The following is a 19,665-nucleotide window of genomic DNA, read 5'->3' as shown; positions in this document are numbered from 1 at the left end:
CGGGGGCGGACTCCTGCCGCCCAGCTGAGCCGCGATTCGTCACTCGTACAGAACTTTCCCCCTTAAAATCCCCGCTCCCTAACCAGCCCTCCCTCCCCGGGGAGGTTTTGATTTTAGTGGCTTTCCTTCCTTTTATTTTGCGTCGTGTTGGGGGTTGGCATCGAAGCGAACTTGCGGCCGGTCCGAGTGCAGTTTCAGAGGTGGCCGCCCTGCCGCGGGTGACCCGGGCACCATGCACTCCGAAGCCGAGGAAGCCAAGGAAGGTATGATTCTGATTTCTCGGGGGCCGGCCAAGTCTGGCGGAGGAATGTGGAGGGAGGGCGCCTAGGGGAGCAGATGGGAGCCTGCGGGGAGCGGTGGGTACTTTGTTCCTTTCCCTGCGCCTTCCCGGCCCTGTTAGAGCTGCCTGTGCCTAAGGCTGTGCCCTCCCCATCCAGCCGCCCTTCAGAGCGGATGGGAGGCAGAGCGGACCCAGCTCCAGGCAGCCCACAGAAGGCTGCCTTGTAGATTTCTCTGGAAACGGAGCGGCCCGGTACTGCCTCCAAGAATGCACAATGTGCTTGGAAAAGCACCGCCTGCATCAGGACAGCCCCTAGCCCGTCCCCTGGAAGAGCCCTCAAAGTCGAGGGTCTCTTGAAAAGGGATTTCAAAACTTAGAAACGCCCTGTGTTCCAGGCTAAAAGGGGAAGCTGAGGGAGGGGGAGAAGTGAAAGCTCTTTATTCGGGGAATCGGGTGGGTTTTTTCCCCCTTGCTGGCTTTTTCAGCAGCGAGTTCATTCTGTTGGGGGCTGAAGGGGCTGGGAGATATGACTGGAGCCTTGTGCAGCGTGAAACTGAGGAGAGTCTGTCTGTTTCTAACTTTGCCAAAGCCGGGGTTTCATTTACTCCTAACAGAGAACGGGTGACAAGGCTGGACAAGCTCCAACCAAAACACAATTATACGCTCGTGTTAGTTCGGGGAGTTTATTTGTGTGTGAGTGTTTGTATGCTTTGTTTCCTGAAACTTTATGTCTACAAAAGTCCTCTTGTACGCGGGGGTGGGAGTGGGGATGGCTGGGGAAAATGAGCGTGAGGGCGCAGAATGTTCAAGATTGTGAAATTCCTTTTTTTTGCAAGTAGCCTCTTGGCCAACTGGTACATGTTAAGTCAATCACAGCAGCTCCGGGAGCCCGAGAAGCCCAAGGAGAGCCCTTGGAAGTTGTCCTCTCCGGTCTCTTACTGGTTCTACCAAAGTAAAAGCTCCGTGTTTCGTAATGTCTCTGTGGGCCGACGTTTTACCTTCTTATGCCATAGAGGGAAGCAGTCCATTAAAAAGAGGCTCCTTTAATAGAAATGCGGGGCTGGTGCGAATGAAAATGACAGCCAGGAGCATTGCTTTTGAGCTTGATGTGGAGCTTGGGGGATTACCGTTTCCTTGCTGTGACCTGCGTCCTGATGGAGCTGTGTGCTGATGGGTACTTCTCTTTTCTGTCTCATTAGCAGCAGTCTCTAGTAAGGCAAACGTAGTTGAAGGAAGGCAAAGAGGAAATGGGCTGAGAGAATCCAATGGTGAACTTCTGTCTCAATGACAAGTAGCACTTAAGTCGGTATTTTCTCCCGGGCATGTTTTTCCTTTCTTTTGGGTAATAAGGGAGAGGGGAGAAAGTAGAAAGACAGTATCCCGAAGTACCTTACATACTTCTCTGGCAGTGCCCACATTCTTTCCTCCTGCCCAGCTCTCTGGTTGTAACCCTGAAAGTGAGTGTAAAGAGGTCCCTGATGGCCCCCCTTCTCACCTCACCTCCACGTGTCATCATTTTCATTCCACAGGTCTGCGGCAAATTATCGGGCCTCCATGCTACTTACAGAAAGCCCAGAATGTTTCTTGTAAAAGAATATGAGGTGCTAGAGTTTTAAATCGATGGCAGTTAGGGTAGAATATGGAATAACTCTTGAGGGAGATTGATCACATACTTTATTAACAGATGGAATTATTGCAGCTTCTGCTGTTCAAGATTGTGAAATTCCCTGTGTGTGTGTATGTGTGTGTGTGTGTGTGTGTGTGTGAGTGTGTGTGAGTGTGTGTGTGTGAGTGTGTGTGTGTGTGTGTGTGTGAGTGTGAATGTGAGTGTGTGTGTGCGCGCGCGCGCTTTCATGTGTCCCGGGCAGCTCTCAAAAGGCTGGTTATTGGCTGGGATCTAGACCCACCACTGAGATGTCTATGAAAGGAGCTATGCTGTGTAGATAACATCTCACTTCTTTATCTTTACTACTCCTTTCCCCTCTCCTTAGCTTTTTTCTCCCTCTCCTGTGGACTTCTGTATCCCATGCAGTGTGACATCACCATAAGCTCTTCACAATGTCTTCATTGCAAGAAGATTGTCTTCAGATGCTTCATGCCTTCGTGCTGTAATGGGAGATACTTTTAAGTCATTATTCTGAACCGAGGGGCAAAACTAGTATACTTTGTTTGGGGATGAATCTGAAAAGAATACCAAGTCAGATTCAGAGGTCCTTGGAGGCCAAGATATTTGTGAATGTAGTAGCAATGACTGGGGATATTGTTAAGCCATCGTAGCTTAGAATGTACTTGATCCCATGCCAGGAGTGTTGAACTTTCATCCTGAGTCTATAGCCACCTCTTAAAGAATTGATTTAATTTTGCCTGCTTACAAATAATTATGTAATTGTGCTTGAGTATTAAACAGAGAAAAATAATTCAGGCCTCACTTTAGTGAAAGCTGAATACATTTAAGATATTCAGACATACAATGATAAGAAAGCAAGAGATATGAAGGAAAACCCCACTTTATTAAAAAGGGGAAGCCATTAAAAGGAAAGATACAAACAGTATCCACCCAACAGATGAGGGCTTCCTGAGGAGATAGGTTGATGGCCATGTTTTTGGCATTTAGTTGCTTTCTGCTGAGTAAATTAATTAGATAGTAGGAAAAATGAATGGCAGTTAAGATCTCTGAGTGTCTTTCTGGTGCTAAGCATCCAGGGATCCAGGGCTCCTTCGCCCTGGTTTTGAAGCTTTGGTACCAGAAAGGGAGGATGCCGTTGTTAAGGAGGGGTAGCCTTGAGAGGACTCGGAAAAGAGTAAGCGTTGAGCTGTGAGTGAGCTCGGCTCCTCCTCCATTGCCCATAATAGCATTTCCCACCACCACCTCATCCAGTCATGCATGCCTCACCAGGCCTGCTATTTCACAAAGAAAACAGTAGCCATTAGACAACTCCCTCAACTTCCTGCTTCCAGACCCACAGGCTCACCTCCACCCACACCCACCCTCCTGATGTCTGTGGAACAGGTGTGTGTCATTCTCACTGCAGAAGGCCACTCCTTCCACCTCAGGCTCCTCACTGCACCAGTCAGCTGCATGTCTTCCCTGGCTCCTTCACTTCTGTGTGTAGACGTGCTCAACCTCCCTACTTCAGGGTGTCAGCACTTGCTGTTCTTTCTGCCTGAAATATCCTTCTCTCCACCTGACCTCTTTTCCTGATCATTCCCTGGTTGGAGGCCTTTCCTGAATCTCCAACCTAAATTAGGATCCCTAATTGTCCTTTCTCGGAGCACCTATTCTTTTCCTCAAGGTCACTCATCACATTGTTTAGCATCTCTTCTCTAAACCATAAACCCTTAAGGGCAAAACCATGTCTGTTGTATTCTTCATTGTATATCTAAGACATATCCAATAAGAGGTGATCATTCAATCTATATATATAAAAGGCTAATATGCTAAGTGTCTGACCATCCGAGTAATGACGTCACGTAGCAACGCCCAGTTTCCTTTAACTAGCAACTAGCCTCCTTGCAGATTCTTCAGCCCAGGAACATGACTTGCTTTATAGCCAGGTGGAAACATTTCACACTGTAACCGAATGTCTGTGAAGTGTTTTCCCATGCCTATCTCATTTGATCCTCACAGAAGTCCTAGAGTAGGTAGATAGGAGACTTGGTGGAATCGTATTTTCTTTTAATTAGCCTGAAAACCGAGATTAGAAACTTGACCAGACTGAAAAGAAGTAAGAAATGGTGGACCTTGAAAATGACTTTAGGTTTTGTCACTACACAGAATATAGTCAAGCACTGCTGCAGTTAAATATTTTACCCTTTGTTCTCCCTGCATGATCTACAATAATAATCTGCTTTGTGTTGATGTTTACTGCTGTGTTGCTGACAATTACCTGAAAGAGAAGTTGGGGTGCTTCACTGGGCTGGAAAAAGTTTAGCTACATCAGAAAGCACATCTACTTAAGCAAGTTTATTCTATATCTATAAAAGGCTAAGTTGACTCGTGCGTGTGCGATACATATAAAGCTCTCGCTGGTGCCAATCACACTTGTGTGTGTTTTGATCTGTCATTGCCAATTGTGAATTTGGTTGACACTTCTATTATAAGGAAAGGGCAAATAGCGATATTAAAATATTTCTTCTAATTAATTTCCTTTCCCACTAGTATTTTATAAAATGAATGAATGACCTCCATTTAAAAAAGGTAATACTCAATATTTTGTTCAATTTTAGACATTCCTCTCTCCTTTAAAATGAACCCTTTAAAAAGAAAGAAGCTTTTGCATGTTTTCTACTTTTTCACTCTTGTTCATCCTTCAACCCATTGAAGTCTATCTTTTTTCTACCATTCCACTGAAATCACCAATATCACCAGTGACTTCCCAGGTGCTAAAATCACCAATGATCAGCATTCACATTTCTGTCCTGGTCTTATACTTGATCTTTTTTTGCAGCATTGGACACTAGGAGGCCAATGTCTCTGCAACCCTCAACTCCTTCCTTGGTTCCTATGACACAACACTCTCCCGATTTCCCTTCCCTTTTCCAGCTGTTGATTTCTAATCTCCTCACTCTCCAGCCTGGGCTCTTCCCAGAGCCACCTGTACACCCAGCAGCTGGTAAGCACGATGCTTTGAATGTCATGTAGTCACCTCAAATTCAGTATGTGTAAACTGAGCCCATCATTTCCTACTCTCCATAAATCTGGTCCTCCCTTTGTATTTTCACTGATCATTGCTCTCTTTGGCTTCCAGATTACACATCTGCAAGTTGTCCTTGATACTGTCCTTTATCCTCAGATTCTTCCTGACTCTTCAACCTCCTCATTATTTGTTGAACGTATCTCCCCCATCTCTGCTTTGGTTCTCGCCCTCAGCATTTGTCCCCTGATGGTGATAATAACCACCTCTGTCATCAGAATTCTTGGATACAAGAAATGGAAATTGATTCCTGCTATCATAAGCAGGAGAAATGTATTCAGAGTGTATTGGGTAGTTCACACATCCACAGAAAGGTTGTTCACACATCCTCTGAAAATACATCAGGAGATGCAGCGAGGACATACCCTAGAATTGCCTGGTAAGGAACTCACCATGGCCTTTTCCTCCTCTGTATTTTTCAGTTCTGTCACTGCTGGGACTTCGGATGTGGCCGAAATTTGGTCATCCTGAACATTCAAAAATCCCTGGCATAAACCATCTGATTCATCAATGCTAGATTGTGTACCTACCCCTTGCTGCCCATGGGAGAGGGAACTTCTGGTTCCAGCTTTTGTAGTGGGAGAGAGGCCTGACTCCTACCAACACTTGCAAAATGAGGGTTTCTCAGAAAAAGGAAGGGAGTTGGATGTGGATCGCCAAAACAACAGCAAATATTGACCACACCACCGGACTGCTCCGTCCAACCCTAGTGTTGCCCTTTTACTTACTTCCTTGTTCCCTCAACAAATGCTGTTTCCTTTGTTGGGATCACTCTCTTGTCGCTCCTCAGGGGGGTCTTGTGGCCACCTGGACCCCTTTTGGAGTAGATGCTCTTTCAGAGAGTTCCCCCAACCCCCTCTACTCCCCTCAGTTGCACCACGTTTCATTTGTTACAGTTATTAGTTTTCTTTACCTTTGCCTCCATTTCATCATGAGCTTTCTGACAGCAAGATTTGTATTATTTTTTCTGAATCTCTGGTGCTTGACCTAGGGCCTCTCATATAGGAGGGCCTAATAAAGCATTAGCAAATTAATTAATTTATTTAAAAGATCATATGATCTGATGAAACTTTTAGAGTAATAAGTCATCTAACCTCACTTTATAGGAATAGTGCCTTTCAAACGTAGAGGACAAGCCCATTTAGAGTGTCCCCACTATAATACAGTCAATGGCAGAGAGAAAACAAGCATGCGCCTTTGATCTCTGGGGTCAGGGGCCAGAGTGGCTTGCTGGCATCTCCAATTGCCTTGAAGACTGAAGAAACAATTGTGAAACCAAAATGTATTTAGCTCTTCCATGTGCCAGACATGGTGCTAAGGATCTGATTGTGTATATTATCTCATTTAATACTTACATTATAACCCTTTGTGTTAATTATACATAACAATTAAGAAAACTGAGGTTCAGCCCTAACTGGTTTGGCTCAGTGGATGGAGCGTCGGCCTGCGGACTGAAGGGTCCCAGGTTCGATTCTGGTCAAGGGCATGTACCTTGGTTGCGGGCACATCCCCAGTAGGGTGTGTGCAGGAGGCAGCTGATGGATGTTTCTCTCTCATTGATGTTTCTAACTCTCTATCCCTCTCCCTTCCTCTCTGTAAAAAAATCAATAAAATATATTTAAAAAAAAAGAAAACTGAGGTTCAGAGAGGTTAAAAACAGGGCCTAAAACTACAAAGCTGTGAACGTGGAATCAGGATTAGAACAAAGGCCGACTGAACATCAAGCCTGAGGTGCTCCTGTGCTGTCCAGAAGCTGCCCTCCCCTCCTCGGGTAGCTTGGCACTCAGGAGGATGCTCTCTGTGGCCCAGTTTGAGAAGCCAGGAGTGGAGAGACCAGGTGTCTTGGAGGGGAAAGAGAATAGCCTGACCCTGCCTCTTTCTCTACTGCTCAGGGCACAGACAGGGAGTCTGGAGTGCACCCTTCAGACCAAGGAGCCCAGCAGGACTGGCTAGGAGGTGCCTAGAGCCTGCTGCAGAGAGGGCCCGGAGCACCTGTGGGACCAGAGGGGCCTCACTTCCTGGGGCAGTGGCCAGCTTGAGACAGAGAGTGTAGACTTCCCTGGTCACTGGTGTGAAACAAGGTTCAATTAATGTGTGTGTTACTTTATCACAACTGGGTGACTTTGCAGCATCCATGGAGTTTCAAGCTTCTTTAAAATCTGGAAGGCGTATACGTATACCAGTGCATGATTCTCAGCACAGTGTGTTCCACTCAGTTGATTCATCCTATCTCCTAATAATACATTAATTGGCGGGGACTATGAACAGGCATTTGCACTCTCAATTGTAGCCCCACTCAGTTTCACCATCTTTTAACAGGCTGCTATGTTCTCAGTGCTTCTGCAGAAGTTTCTCTGGGCTCCAGGTTACCTTGAGTCCGTCTCACCAGAGTCTGCCGTAACTGGGTCCCCAATTCCCTCGTGGGTTTTCCGGAAGCCCGTTTTGATCAATCAGCTTGCCATTCAAATGACTAAGGTCAATCAAGTGCCAGGAAAGAGGTATGCCTGAAGGTTACCCCCCACGCCCATTGTGCCAACAGGCTGGCTTGCAGAACCTTCCAGGGACCTCATGCTCAGCATCCCCCAATCTGCTAGGGCTTATGGCTCTTCAGGGAGCAGAGAAAGTAGAGACTTTCACTAGAAAGAGTGGGACCAACACCAGGCAGGATATCATAGCGAAGTTCAGTTGTTCCATGGTGGTGACTTAGGAATATCCTCTTCAGTCATCAAACACCCCAGTGATTTTATAGAAGCTGCCATACCATGTGGTGTCCTCACTGTTTTAACCTCACATGGGGTGGCAGCTTCTGTAATAGCACCGCTGCTAAGCATCACTGTACCAGTCTCCTCCCCTGCCCCAGCCCTTGCGTTGCAGAGGGAATGGAGAGGACAGCAGGTGACGCGGTGGTTCGGCTCCGAGGAAATGCATGGCACTTGGTGCTGCTGACCTTGATGTCATGTATACTATAAAGGGTGCAGCCTAGCTCGAGACACTGGACTTCCGTGTGATTATGTTTCCTTTTATGTGGTCATTAGGCTTGGAGTGAGGTGTGCTGACAGGGGCTAAAAGTGGACAATCCAGTTAGAGATGTGTGCCCTGCTGTCTCCTCAACAGTGGGTGTCAGGAGTAACCTGGTATTGCCTGACACCCCAGCTCTGTAAGCTTATGTATATTTGGGCCTTCTCTTCCTCACTTCTGAAGTTTTCATCAGATTGAATATGCATCACACCTTTCTTGTCACCTAATTAGGATGCCAGGGAACAGTCAGGGTAATGTGGGTGATTAAATTCCCTGCTCCTGGCTGTTTACCAGGAAGTAGCCAAAAAATGGGCGGGCGGGCGAAAGAGAAAGCAGTAGGGCCAGAAAACCTCAGGACCCAGTTCATTTCAGAATAATGCAGGGTCGCTGGGTTTGCTACAACCCGTCTGTCAACATTTCCATCTGTGTGAAAAGGATGGTAACCGCTTCAGAAACAGTGAGGTCGGCATGGTGTACACCTCTCTTCATATAGTGAAGTGTGCCTAAAACATAGCATTGACTGACTTATTTTTAAAAAATCAAATCAGTATGTGTATCTGTAATATTTAAGGAAGATGTGCAGTGAGAAGACTTTTATAATTAAAATGACTCTCTAACAACACAAGTGGAATCACCATGTATAGAGTTCAGAGCAATGTTGCAGGTCCCTTGTCTAACCTCCTCACTTTAGAGCAGTGGTTCTCAACCTTCCTAATGCCGCGACCCTTTAATACAGTTCCTCATGTTGTGGTGACCCCCAATTTCATTGTTACAAATTGAACATAATTAAAGCATAGTGATTCATCACAAAAACAATATGTAATTATATATGTGTTTTCCGATGGTCTTAGGCGACCCCTGTGAAAGGGTCGTTCGACCCCCAAAGGGGTCACGACCCACAGGTTGAGAACCGCTGCTTTAGAGAAAAGGAGCTGAGGCCCAGAGAAGTGGTGTCTAGGCCCTTTCTAACCCCCTTGTGCCCATTTGGCAAACAAGAAATTTTGCAAATGTAGGTCTTGGCATCCTGGATTTTTGCGTGCGATCTTGAAGCAGGACAGATCTGCTTGTATAGACATCTCTCACTGCCTTCTGGGGGAACTTTAATGGAATGGTTGACACTTGGAGATTTCCCATTTCACTTCTCCTGCGTGTACCTGAGGAGAGTAAAAGATGAAGCATTGTGACATCAACTTCAGCCCTGCACATAGAGCCTGTGAGATCCCTGGTTTTGAAAGTGGTAGACAGAGTGAGGGGCAATTACACAGTGAGCTCACTTGTTTTCATTCCTTTGGGAGCATCATTCAGAAAAATTAGCCTTTGAGGGTGCTGGCTGGGCAGGGGCTGTCTTGCTGGGTGAGAAAGTGTGCGTGTGTGTGGGTGGGAAGGGAGTCAGCATTCAGACACCGGACATGCCGTTGCAGGAGCAGATGGGTGTCACACACACACACACACACACACACACACACACACGCGCGCGCAGCACCTCAGGCCTGGTGTGTTCTGGGAATCAAATCGCATTCTCTTTCAGGAAATGGCTGTGGGGCTGCAGCCCACTGCTCCCCTAGCCGCAGACCAAGATATTTGAAACAATAAAAACAATTGCTTAAAACTTGTTTAAAAGGCATAAGGACCCTGAAGAAAAGTTAGAGCTGTAGTGTGTGCTGCTGAACAGGCAGTAAATGGCTGAGGGAGTGCTGGTCTGGGACTCTGTATGATTTCGAAGCCTGTGCTACTAAGCTGGTACCTTGTGGTATTTATGGTTTTAAAGTTGTACGGGCATTTGTGTTTGTGTAAGTAGTAGTACTGTGGACTTCCATTGCAGTGCACTTTTAGTGACAAATAAGATTTAATTTTATAAATAACAATGAGCAAAGTTTCTTCCAAGGAAATGGTGAGGCAAAGAGGCCACGAAACAGAATGCCCCCAATGACCACAATAGCTTTCGTCTCCTGAAGCCTTCAGGCCTTTTTTGCCTAAGTCAGGGTTGACTCCCCAAAAGAGAATAAACAACTCATGAATTTACCTTCCAATTTGACAGGCCATCTGTGCTTGCTGCCAGCTCGCCTGGCCCAGGTGTGTGTTATCACGTGGCCCACTCAGCTAGGCTGAGCCGGGGACCAGAGGTTTCCCCAGAAATGCAGGCTGTTCTGCTTGCGGTGGACAGAAGACACGATGGGGAGCTCAGGATGAGAACAGCTCAGAGGATGGGGCAGCAGACCCTGTGAGAATCTAGAGGAGGGAGTGTTCATCAAAAGTCATGATGGGCAGTATTGACTTCACAGAGGGCTTAGCAGACTTCAGCTTGGCCCTGTAGGCAAGAGGAGGGTGAAGGAAGGAAGCTTAGAGCATTGTGGAGTGGAGGGTTCATGGAGGGCACTGGTGAGCCACATTGCAGTGGTCCACGGGGCCAGACTCAGCTGCCCACAGGGACACTGTGGGTAAAAGACAGGCACTGGGAGTCAGGAGAGCTGGCCTCCTTGGTGTCTGTGCAACCTTCAGTGGCTGATTAGTCTCTATGAGCTTCAGGTTTCTCGTTAGGAAAATGCAGGCTTTCATATTAGACTAAAGCATGCCTGAGATACCTTCTAGGAGGGAAGCAGGTGCTGAGCTGGAAGAGAGCAGATGCAAAGCTGTGCTGTAGGGATACCAAGCCCACAAGGAGCCTGGGTTGGTCTGGAAGACAAGACTGAGCCTGGGTCAAAGGAGCCTGGCAGTCAAGTGTGGGAATATCCAGTCACCATGGAGGAGGTGATTCCCCTTATGTGATCTCCGAGGGAGTGACTGAAGAGAGAGGAGGAGTTAGCCTCTGAGAACACCCACTTCTACAAGGGAAAGGGGTATAGGGAACAGAAATGGGTAGCTCAAGAGGTAGGAGGAAAACAAGAAAGGACAGGAGGTTTGGAAGCCAGGAGGATGAGAGCCCCGGGGAGGCGTGGTGAGCCACGTCTAAAGAGAGGTTCCCTGGAAGATTACCTCTCTTAGGGCCTCAGTAAAAGCTGAGAGCCTGGGTTTGAAGAGCTTGTCTGCTAAGAGCTGAGAATACATCCCAAGTATTCAATCAATATTTAATGGGAATGAGGGAGGCCTGTGGGCCCAGAGATGACTGCCCCGCTGTGAGCGCCTGCCCCATCTCCTGAGGGAGGGAGACCTTCATGTCTCTACTGGCCTTCATGTCCCAGTTGCCAGCAGATTCCTTTCTGATCGCCCCTGTCATCTCCAACCCCTCCCTGTGGCATCACACAAAATCAGCTCTGTGCCTGAGGGTGACAAGCTGAGGTAGGAGGAAATTTAATCCAGCTCTTCATCCTGGGAAGCTTTGGCCTGTCTGAGAAATAGAGAATTTTTCTCCCCTCCCTTTCACCTTCACTTTCTCTTCCCCATGTTTTTCCTGCCTGTGACAGGAACACCTGTCTAGGAAAACCACTGATGTTTCAGCCAGGAATGTCCTAGATTTGAAACACAGGGGAGTCCAAGGGCTTTACTCTTATATGTGTTAAATAGCACTTGGGCCACACCCAAATTGAGCCATTAAGTTGAGCCATTCTGAGGTGCTAAGCAATTGTCACGCCAGTGGAAATATGCTAGGTGGCTCCTCCCTTGTGAGAACCAATGAGATAATGCTTGTGTCAGTGATTAGAGAGCTTCACTCAACGCTGTATAAAGGAGGTTTATCATCACACCCAAGATCAAACCCACCCGTGGCCTGCCTAAGATATTTACCCTATTAAGAAGTACTCATTTCGCCCTGACTGGTATGGCTCAGTGGATAGAGCGTTGGCCTGCAGACTAACGGGTTCCGGGTTCAATTCTGGCCAAGGGCATATGCCTGAGTTGTGGGCATGTGGGGGTCGTGCAGGAGGCAGCTGATCAGTGCTTTTCTCTCATCAGTGTTTTTAGCTATCTCTCTCCCTTCCTCTCTGTAAAAATCAATAAAATATATATATATATATTTTTTTAAAAGTTACTCATTTCACATTCTGTAGAAAGCAGCTGCACTTGCCCAAGGAACTTTTGCAAAGCTGTTTGATAAAAGTAAAATATTAGTGCCTTGACTGCTCTCCTTCATTGTGAAGCACTTAAAACTGCTTTCACCTTTCAAAGGTTCAAATTAAGTCAGTTATGAATTAACTAGAATGAAAATGCACCCCTCCCTGATATCACATGTTTAAATGTTGTTTGTTCTTCAGAGAAAGGAGATAATTAAAGAAGGATTCTCTCAGGAGAGTTTCCAAGGAGGTAGAATTCAGGGGCAAGTAGCACCTACTGCAAGGGGAGGAAAAGAATTGAGAAACCCGATTAACCAAGGAAGTGAAGAGAGGGGCCATTTGGCAGGTTTTGACATTTCAAGGGACAGATGAGGAAGAAATAGTGAGTGGAGGCGATGGGGAGTGGGAGGAGGTGGGAGACAGGGGGTGGGATCCAGGCCTGATGCAAAGTCCCCAAGGGAAGGGTAGGCCTGTGGAGAGAGAGGAAGGGAGGAGGAAGGAAATATCTAAAGTCAAAACAAAACAAAACCCAAAAGGTGTGCAAAGGTAGAGAGGTGAGCTGCAGGATGGCCGGGATAACTGGGATTAGAAGTTTGGGCCGTTTATTTTGTTTGATTCTACAGTTCTCAGGAGGCATGATGCTGTGTGGTCTCCAGAGTAGGACACAGATTTGGAGCTGTGAAATAGTGCTGTGTGCAGGGCACGGGAGCACTCCAGTTCTCAGGCGGGTTCATGCAGACCCATAAACAAGGCGTTGACACCCAGGAACACCCCTGCTGAATTTCCAACTGTCAGTTGGGGCCAGTCGGAAGCCAGAGCTGTGTGATGTTGGCTTGGATTCCTAGTGACTGTATTACTGGATTATAAAAATAATTTCCTCAAATAGCTTGCAAACCGATGATGAATTAGAAAAGCAGTAATGCCAGCCTGCGGCCGTCATTTCAAAGCCATCAGCTGGGTTGTGCCATCCATTTTCTGGACGGCCGGTGGAACTTTCAGTGAATGGCTCTTGAAGGAGTAGAGAGCCCTCACCCCCTCCTATGAAGCTGAACCTCACTTTTCCGGGGTTCACTCATTAACAAGTCTGATGGTAAGCAGGCTCACTGAAGAATTGCAGGCTGAGGCCTTTTCTGGGGAGGGCTGGTTTAAATTAGTTGGCTCACTCAACATACCCCTGACTTGATGATCAAGCTGATAACCTTAGAAGAGCGGGAGCAATTACTGGTTGTTGCTATCTATCCCAGCATGCTTTGGGGTTGCCCTCTGTGCATGTGGTTAAGTCATGGGGAAGGGGAGGGGAGGAGAGGTGTTCTTGTTGCTCTCAGCAGTGGAATTCAGCTGGCTTGTTTGAACATGTATAAGGGTTAATCAGGTAAATTATAATGCTCTTGGGAGAGGCGGCAGAGCTGAAGCCTGACACAGCCCTCAGGGTTTCTCGGAAAAAGGGTCATTCTTAAAATCCTTAATTGAGTTCCTTTCTTTCCAAAGATGGGTTCTTATGGTGTTAGACCAGTTGATTAGACCAGATGATAAAGTTTACATTCCTGATGTATATTTGAATCCTCTGCATATTTGTTTATTTTAAACTCTCAGAAGGCCCTTCCTTTAAAATATAATTGGACCAAGTGAAAAGAAAAAAGGAGTAAGTTGATTTTCTTGACATTCTACAGTCTTCAGGCCCTTTTGTAAATGAAGATGTGGACTGTCAATTGGACTATTTAATTGTAGAGGGTGGGAGTGGGAGAGCTGTTATATTTGGTAGTGGTGTTCTAGAATATCACAGAAAATACCAGCAAATTGTCTCTTAAAGTAACATTGTCTGTTGTTTTCTAACCGCCTCCCCCCGCCCCATCTATCTGTATTCCATGAAATAGTCAAACCTGTTTTCATTGTATATCTTCAGTTAGCCAGATTTTTTTTTTAATGTTTGATGCTGTTTTTTAGTCCATGAATGACTCAATTGATTAAATGTAGGCAGCTACTAAACTTGGCAGTTTGTTGCCTTCATCATGCCTCTGGACAGGAAGTGTTCAGTATAGATATGACTAACCAGTTTCCAGGCTTAAAAATAAAGTAAGTGGGGGATTTCTGGACAGAATAGGTCTTTGTCACTCATTTCAACATGTCTGATAAGTGTGAAGCTCAAAGCCAACCGCTTTGGTTTCTCATTTTTTCCAGGCCATCACTTCACCTGAAATTTTCTATTATACAAATTGAAACTTATTTTATGCTGGGTTTTTTTTAATGGAATAATAGGGTATTTGAATAGTCATGAGAATCAGCTAGAGTCAGTATTCTCTCCTTATTGCCTCTTTTATGCTTAGCTCCATTTATTTGTTTTTATTATTCTTTCTTTCTTTTTTTAGCTCCTTTTAAATCATCTCCCTCCTGCGGTAGGTTATGGGGAAATAATCTTCACTTGCCTGTGTAGCACCTCAAACTCCAGGTAGTGAGAATGTGCCTGGACATCTACATGTACTGTGTGACTTGTCTTCATTAAATCTAAGCTCCACTAGAAGTAACATTTCCCCCCCCCAACCCCCCCAAAGTTAGTTCCAGTCAATCTAATGATTCTTAGATAATTTTTGTCAGGTAGCCCTTTAACAACTCAGGAAGAATTATATGATTTTGACAGATACCGAATGTTTTTGGCATCTTGTTGCCTATAGCTATTGTTTCTGGATGTTAAAGATAATTTCATCTTTTCTTTTTTCTTGCCAGCTTCTTAAAAATTGTAATTTTCTCTGCCTTAGTAAAAATGTTTTTCTCTCCTGTCTTTCTTATTCTAAGCAGCTTTTTTGGGGGGGCGGGGGAGGGTCTTAGGGATTTAAGAAGTCTTAACACCACATTTTGTGGAAGTGCTAAAGTTGACACAGCATTTATTAGATGAGAATGTCTCTAAGAACAATAAAAAGGGGTTTCTCTTTCTAAATCCTTAACTCTGTGCAAGTGTTAGTCTCTGAGCTTTTATTTTATTTTTTCAGATGTGGAATTGTGCCATGGGATGATAATTTAAAATACAAAATGCATGCAAATATTTTTAGTTTGGGCTAGGGTAGTTATTAATGATTCTTTGGAACAACTAGACTTCCTTTGCCAAATTTAGAAATAAATCATAAATTTATAACGGACAGGATTGGTTGCTATACTTGGTTTGAATGTGACGTTGGCTCTGAAATGCTTGTTCTTCTGTGCTGCTCATGGTCTTCTCCTGTTTTCAAGACCCAGGCAGTACAGAACAGAATAGACTCTGCTGTGCATTGGGTTAGAGCTTGATAAAAATCTGGTCTTTTGAAAATACAGGAATCCTGTACCCCAAATACCCTCTGCCTGTTCCAGCAGGATGCTGCCATGGGAAAGAGAACTATTTAAACAAGCCAGACTTTCGTGAATGAAACGATTCCCTGATCTGAAATATTAGTCCCCTCTACCTGTGCAGTGATCAAGACTCTTGTAGGTTTTATGATGATGGGCACATTGTAGGGAAACAGAAAATGCTTCATAACCAATGAAGTGTGAGGATAGACATATGATCCAGAGGGTAAAATATTTTGCAGAATTAAAATCTTTGCTGGTTTCATGAGATTCGTGGATCATCCAAAGATTGATTGATGATGATCCATCATCTGGCCTTCCTGTCTGTTTTGTTTTCGCTGTTTTTTAGGTATAGGAGGGCATTGTACATGCTAGGTGGCTGTACCATCCATGGTACCCGCAGTCAGCTAAAACTAAAATCATGATGGGCATTCAGAATATACTGTGCATATGGGGGGCACTTCAGAAGGCCCAGTAGGACCTTCTTGCTCATTCCTTTGGAGGCCATCTGGGTGATATTCAGTCTCCTAGCCAGGGTTGGGTTTTTTTTGTTTGTTTAAAAATATTTTTTATTGATTTCAGAGAGGAAGGGAGAGGAAGAGAGAGATAGAAACATCAATGATGAGAGAGAACCATTGATTGGTCACCTTCTGCACACCCCACATTGGAGATTGAGTCTACAACCTGGGCATGTGCCCTGACTGGGGATCAAACCGTGACCTCCTGGTTCATAGGTTGATGCTCAACCACTGAGCCACTCTGGCTAGGCTCCTAGCCAATGTTTTGAATCACAGTGATTAGGCCAGTGCTCAGCGCAGGCCTATGGGAAGGCTTTAACCACACCAGGTTTGCCCATGGAGAGTTGTCTTTTAAATTTGGATCAGACTGGCTTTATTATCAAAACACTTCTAGTACATCTTGTAGAGCAATAGGAAAAGGAGTGTTTTAGGTGTGACCCTTGTGTTTGAAATACCTGCTTTTTTCCCTACTAGTTTTTTTGTTTGTTTTCCCACAAAAGCATCTTTCTGTTTCAATTCATTGGAATTGTACATCTTCCTGGGTTCCAGCCATTGGGGCATGGATCAACCCAAAGAAGTTTATTACCATTAAGTCTAGTTAAAAATAAAAAGCAACTTTTAGGAGTAAGATTAGAGAAAAGAAAGCTGTTACTTGATTCGGAGACAGAGAAACAGTGGATGAATTCAAATCTAAAACTCTTTAGGCTAAGTAAAGGAGGCCTATAAACCCCATGTAATGCTTTTAACCACTAAAATCCCAGCATTCATTTGTTAGTTTATACCTAGAAGATGAGAAATGGTCTTTATCGGACTTCAACAGCAAAATAAAGGCCTCAACCCTCTTTAGCCATGAACATACAAGCCCTGAAGTTCAATCAAATGATAGGTGATAAAGTCAGCTCCTGGTCAAAATGATCTCAATTGTGAAAAGAAAATCTTGCTTCTAAGACCAGAAGGGCCCAGTGTGTTGGCCTTTCTAGGCTTGGGCCATCGTTTTGCATGGAGCCCAGAGACAAAGGAATAGCTGTTTAAGACCCAACTACTGACCCAACACCAGCCTCCAGCCACTGTTCTAGGCATCTTTTCCGCTACCCTTAATGATTCAAAAATATATATGTTAAAATGTTTCAGATTCTTCACCCTCCATCAGAATGCAATGAGCCATAAATCAGCTCAAGAAAAGATGACCCAACTCCTGACCCCTTGATACTTTATTAGATGCCATTAAAACCCTTGGGGAGCTGGGATATTGTTAAGGCCTACATGTGGAAGCTGGTCTCTTAATCCAAGAATTCTACAGTTTCCTTTTTTGTGTGCCTGTATCTAAGATTGTGCTATTTTGTAATAATACCAACTTAATGGAAGAAAAATGATGTGAGACCTTTGCTATTCAAGAATTAAATTCCTTTTGATGTTGGCTAGGGTCTCAACATTCATTTAAACACAGTTTCTAAATTTTGGTTGAGGTAGTATGGAATAAGTATGGTATATGATTTTATTTAATTCTGTAGGATGTAGTGAAAAAAGACTTCATTTTTATTCATCAACAGAGGAAATATGGCAGAATTCTTCCTGGGTATTTGCTGTAGACTGTGCCCTGCATTGGAATGTGGGTGGAGTTCCGGCATTTGTGTATTTGTATGTTTCAGGGAAATAAAGGTACAGAGAAGCACTTGTTCGTTGCCTATATAAAGACTAACTGTACAGCTGACAGCTTAAAAATACTGTATGAGACATTTCATGTCCAACAGTAGCATCTGTTTCCTTCATTCCAAGATCAGCAAATGGCATTAACGATGGATCATGCTGAAAATGGAAGAGGATAAACCCTTCTTTTTGGCACATCCATTAACTCCTCTCACCATCCTTTTCAAAGCAGGAGTAGACTGAATGGCATAAATGGAAAATTGACAGGAGTTTAGTTTAAGGGGGGCGGGTGGAGGGGACTGTTCCTTTAGGGTAGATTTAATTTTCACATTTAGAAACTGACTCAAATCATACGTTCTAAAAACTTGATTCATTTTTTTTTCTTAAGCATGTATTACTTATACATTGGTTTGCATTTTAGAGAGAAATTCAATACTCTTTTTCTAAGGTATCTTCTGCCTTTTGCAGCAATGAGAACATTCGAAATCATATAAAGAAGAAAATTTCAATAAAGTGGGTTGTCTTTATCCTAGAAACATTGTTTTAATTGGAGATTCTGTTATTTATCAAGAACTTAATATAAAATGTCCACTTCAGGTCATTAGTAATATTTCTCAGGAACAAAGATATGTCCATAAATCGTACTAATCATTTGACTCAGTAAAATTATATTCATGGCCTTATGAAATAAGCATCAGGAAACCGTGTGTTTAGATCTTATAAGGCCACCAGTCTTTTAGAAAATGAGTCTAGATACCTTAAAAGGACCATCATAAATTTCCCCCTAATGTTTTATAAAAATGTTAATTAATACCGTTCTTACTTACTTATGGAGATCTTTGTCCTATGTCTCTTGACCAAATTGACCCTGACAGGATGAACTGATTCTTCCTGGGCATAAATGGCATTTGGATGTATCACAGAAAGTACTCAGCCCCTTTGTCCACCCCAGAAACAGAACCTAGACACTGTGACACCCACCCCCTTCCCAGCCTGCTAGGCACACTTACTTCCCTTTAAAACAAAAACTGCCCTAAATAGAGTAGCTCTTACTTAGCACACCAAGAATGACCCCCCAGTAGTAATTATTGTTGCTATTATATCCATTGCTATACAATATCCCCAAATCTAAGAACAAAGAGGTTTAGATCCCTGTGCCTTTTACCATATTGATCACTTTATCTACTATTCAAGAACTACTAGGACATGTTTCAGTTCATTTAGAAACTGGTTTGGAATTTTTTAAAGTCACTTCAAAACTCCTCACCAGGGAAATCAAGACAGATGTGCGCCAGGAACCTGAGCAGGTGTAAGGTAGTGTGGAGCCTCCGCCCGAGAAGGGCATGCAGTGTGGAGACCCGGCTCTGTCCTTGCAGAGTTCTCATTCTGGGGGAGATAGCAGACAAGTAAGTAAGGACAGACATACGAGGGGAGCGCCGCATCGCTTAGAGAGGTTCAGGAAGGGCTGAGATACTTGAGGTAAAACTGTTGAGATTGATGGCACTGGCAGGAAGCTTTGGAAAGCAGGGGCATGTGGTGCGTGGTGCATGTCCCATGGGTGGTGGTACAGTAAACAATTCTAGGAGTCCCCGGGCCTAGTGTTAAATCATCTGCAATCACAAAACTAGATTAGTCCCTTTTCGGTTCCTTTGGAATGCTTTGCATCATTCACAGAGAATGCCTGTGTTTGCGGCTGAATGACTTTCGCCACCTTACTCACACTGACTCACCTTTTATGCCATGCAGGTAGACATGGGGCATGGCGTTTTGCAGGCAATAATATCTGACTAGAAACAAATAGTATTGGGGATTTTTTTTCTCATTGAATTTAATCATTTAAAAAATTTTAAATGATTTTTTATTATGATATATTTAGGGGAGTAGTATCAGTTTCCATTCACATACAGTATCTAGTTTACTTTTAAAATGAACTTATCCTATCTAATAAAAGAATAATATCCAAATTAACTGTCACTCCATCACAAAGATGGCAGCGGCCACGGAGCTGGAGCGAGCAGGAGGCTTGGGTTTCCCCTGGCGATGGAGGAAGCCAAGCTTCCTGCCTTCCCTGGCCAGACCTGGGCTCTGCTCAAGGCTACAAAATTTCAGTTATAGAAGATAAATAAATCCCAGATACCTGCTTCTAGCCCGTGGGCGTAGCCAGCCTGAAAATGGCCATCAGCCCCTCACCCAGGCTGGCCAGGCAC

General features: G+C 44.5%; 1 protein-coding gene and 1 long non-coding RNA gene across 6 annotated transcripts in view; both read left to right on the top strand.

Annotated features, from left to right (window-relative positions):
- The window catches only part of TNFAIP8 (tumor necrosis factor, alpha-induced protein 8), a 65,843-nt gene that overhangs the window by 25,946 nt on the left and 20,232 nt on the right, over positions 1 to 19,665 (top strand). Inside the window, exon 1 of one of the 5 annotated variants that reach the window (XM_005857092.2) lies at positions 7 to 263. The exons of the other annotated variants lie outside the window; for them this stretch is intronic. Within the exon in view, the coding sequence (XP_005857154.1) occupies positions 233 to 263 (31 nt within the window). The 5' untranslated portion in view covers positions 7 to 232. Of the gene's footprint in view, positions 1 to 6; positions 264 to 19,665 lie in introns of those variants that run through there. 5 annotated transcript variants of the gene reach the window in all.
- On the top strand, positions 2,400 to 6,014 carry LOC106726511. Its single transcript, XR_001362587.1, has 2 exons — positions 2,400 to 3,290; positions 5,397 to 6,014. It is a non-coding gene; the product is annotated as an uncharacterized LOC106726511 (long non-coding RNA).

This window comes from Myotis brandtii, unplaced genomic scaffold (assembly GCF_000412655.1).
Source record: "Myotis brandtii unplaced genomic scaffold, ASM41265v1 scaffold1071, whole genome shotgun sequence".
Classification (NCBI taxonomy): domain Eukaryota; kingdom Metazoa; phylum Chordata; class Mammalia; order Chiroptera; family Vespertilionidae; genus Myotis; species Myotis brandtii.
The sequence above is the reverse complement of the archived record's forward strand: the minus strand, read 5'-3'. Positions and strand labels throughout refer to the sequence as shown.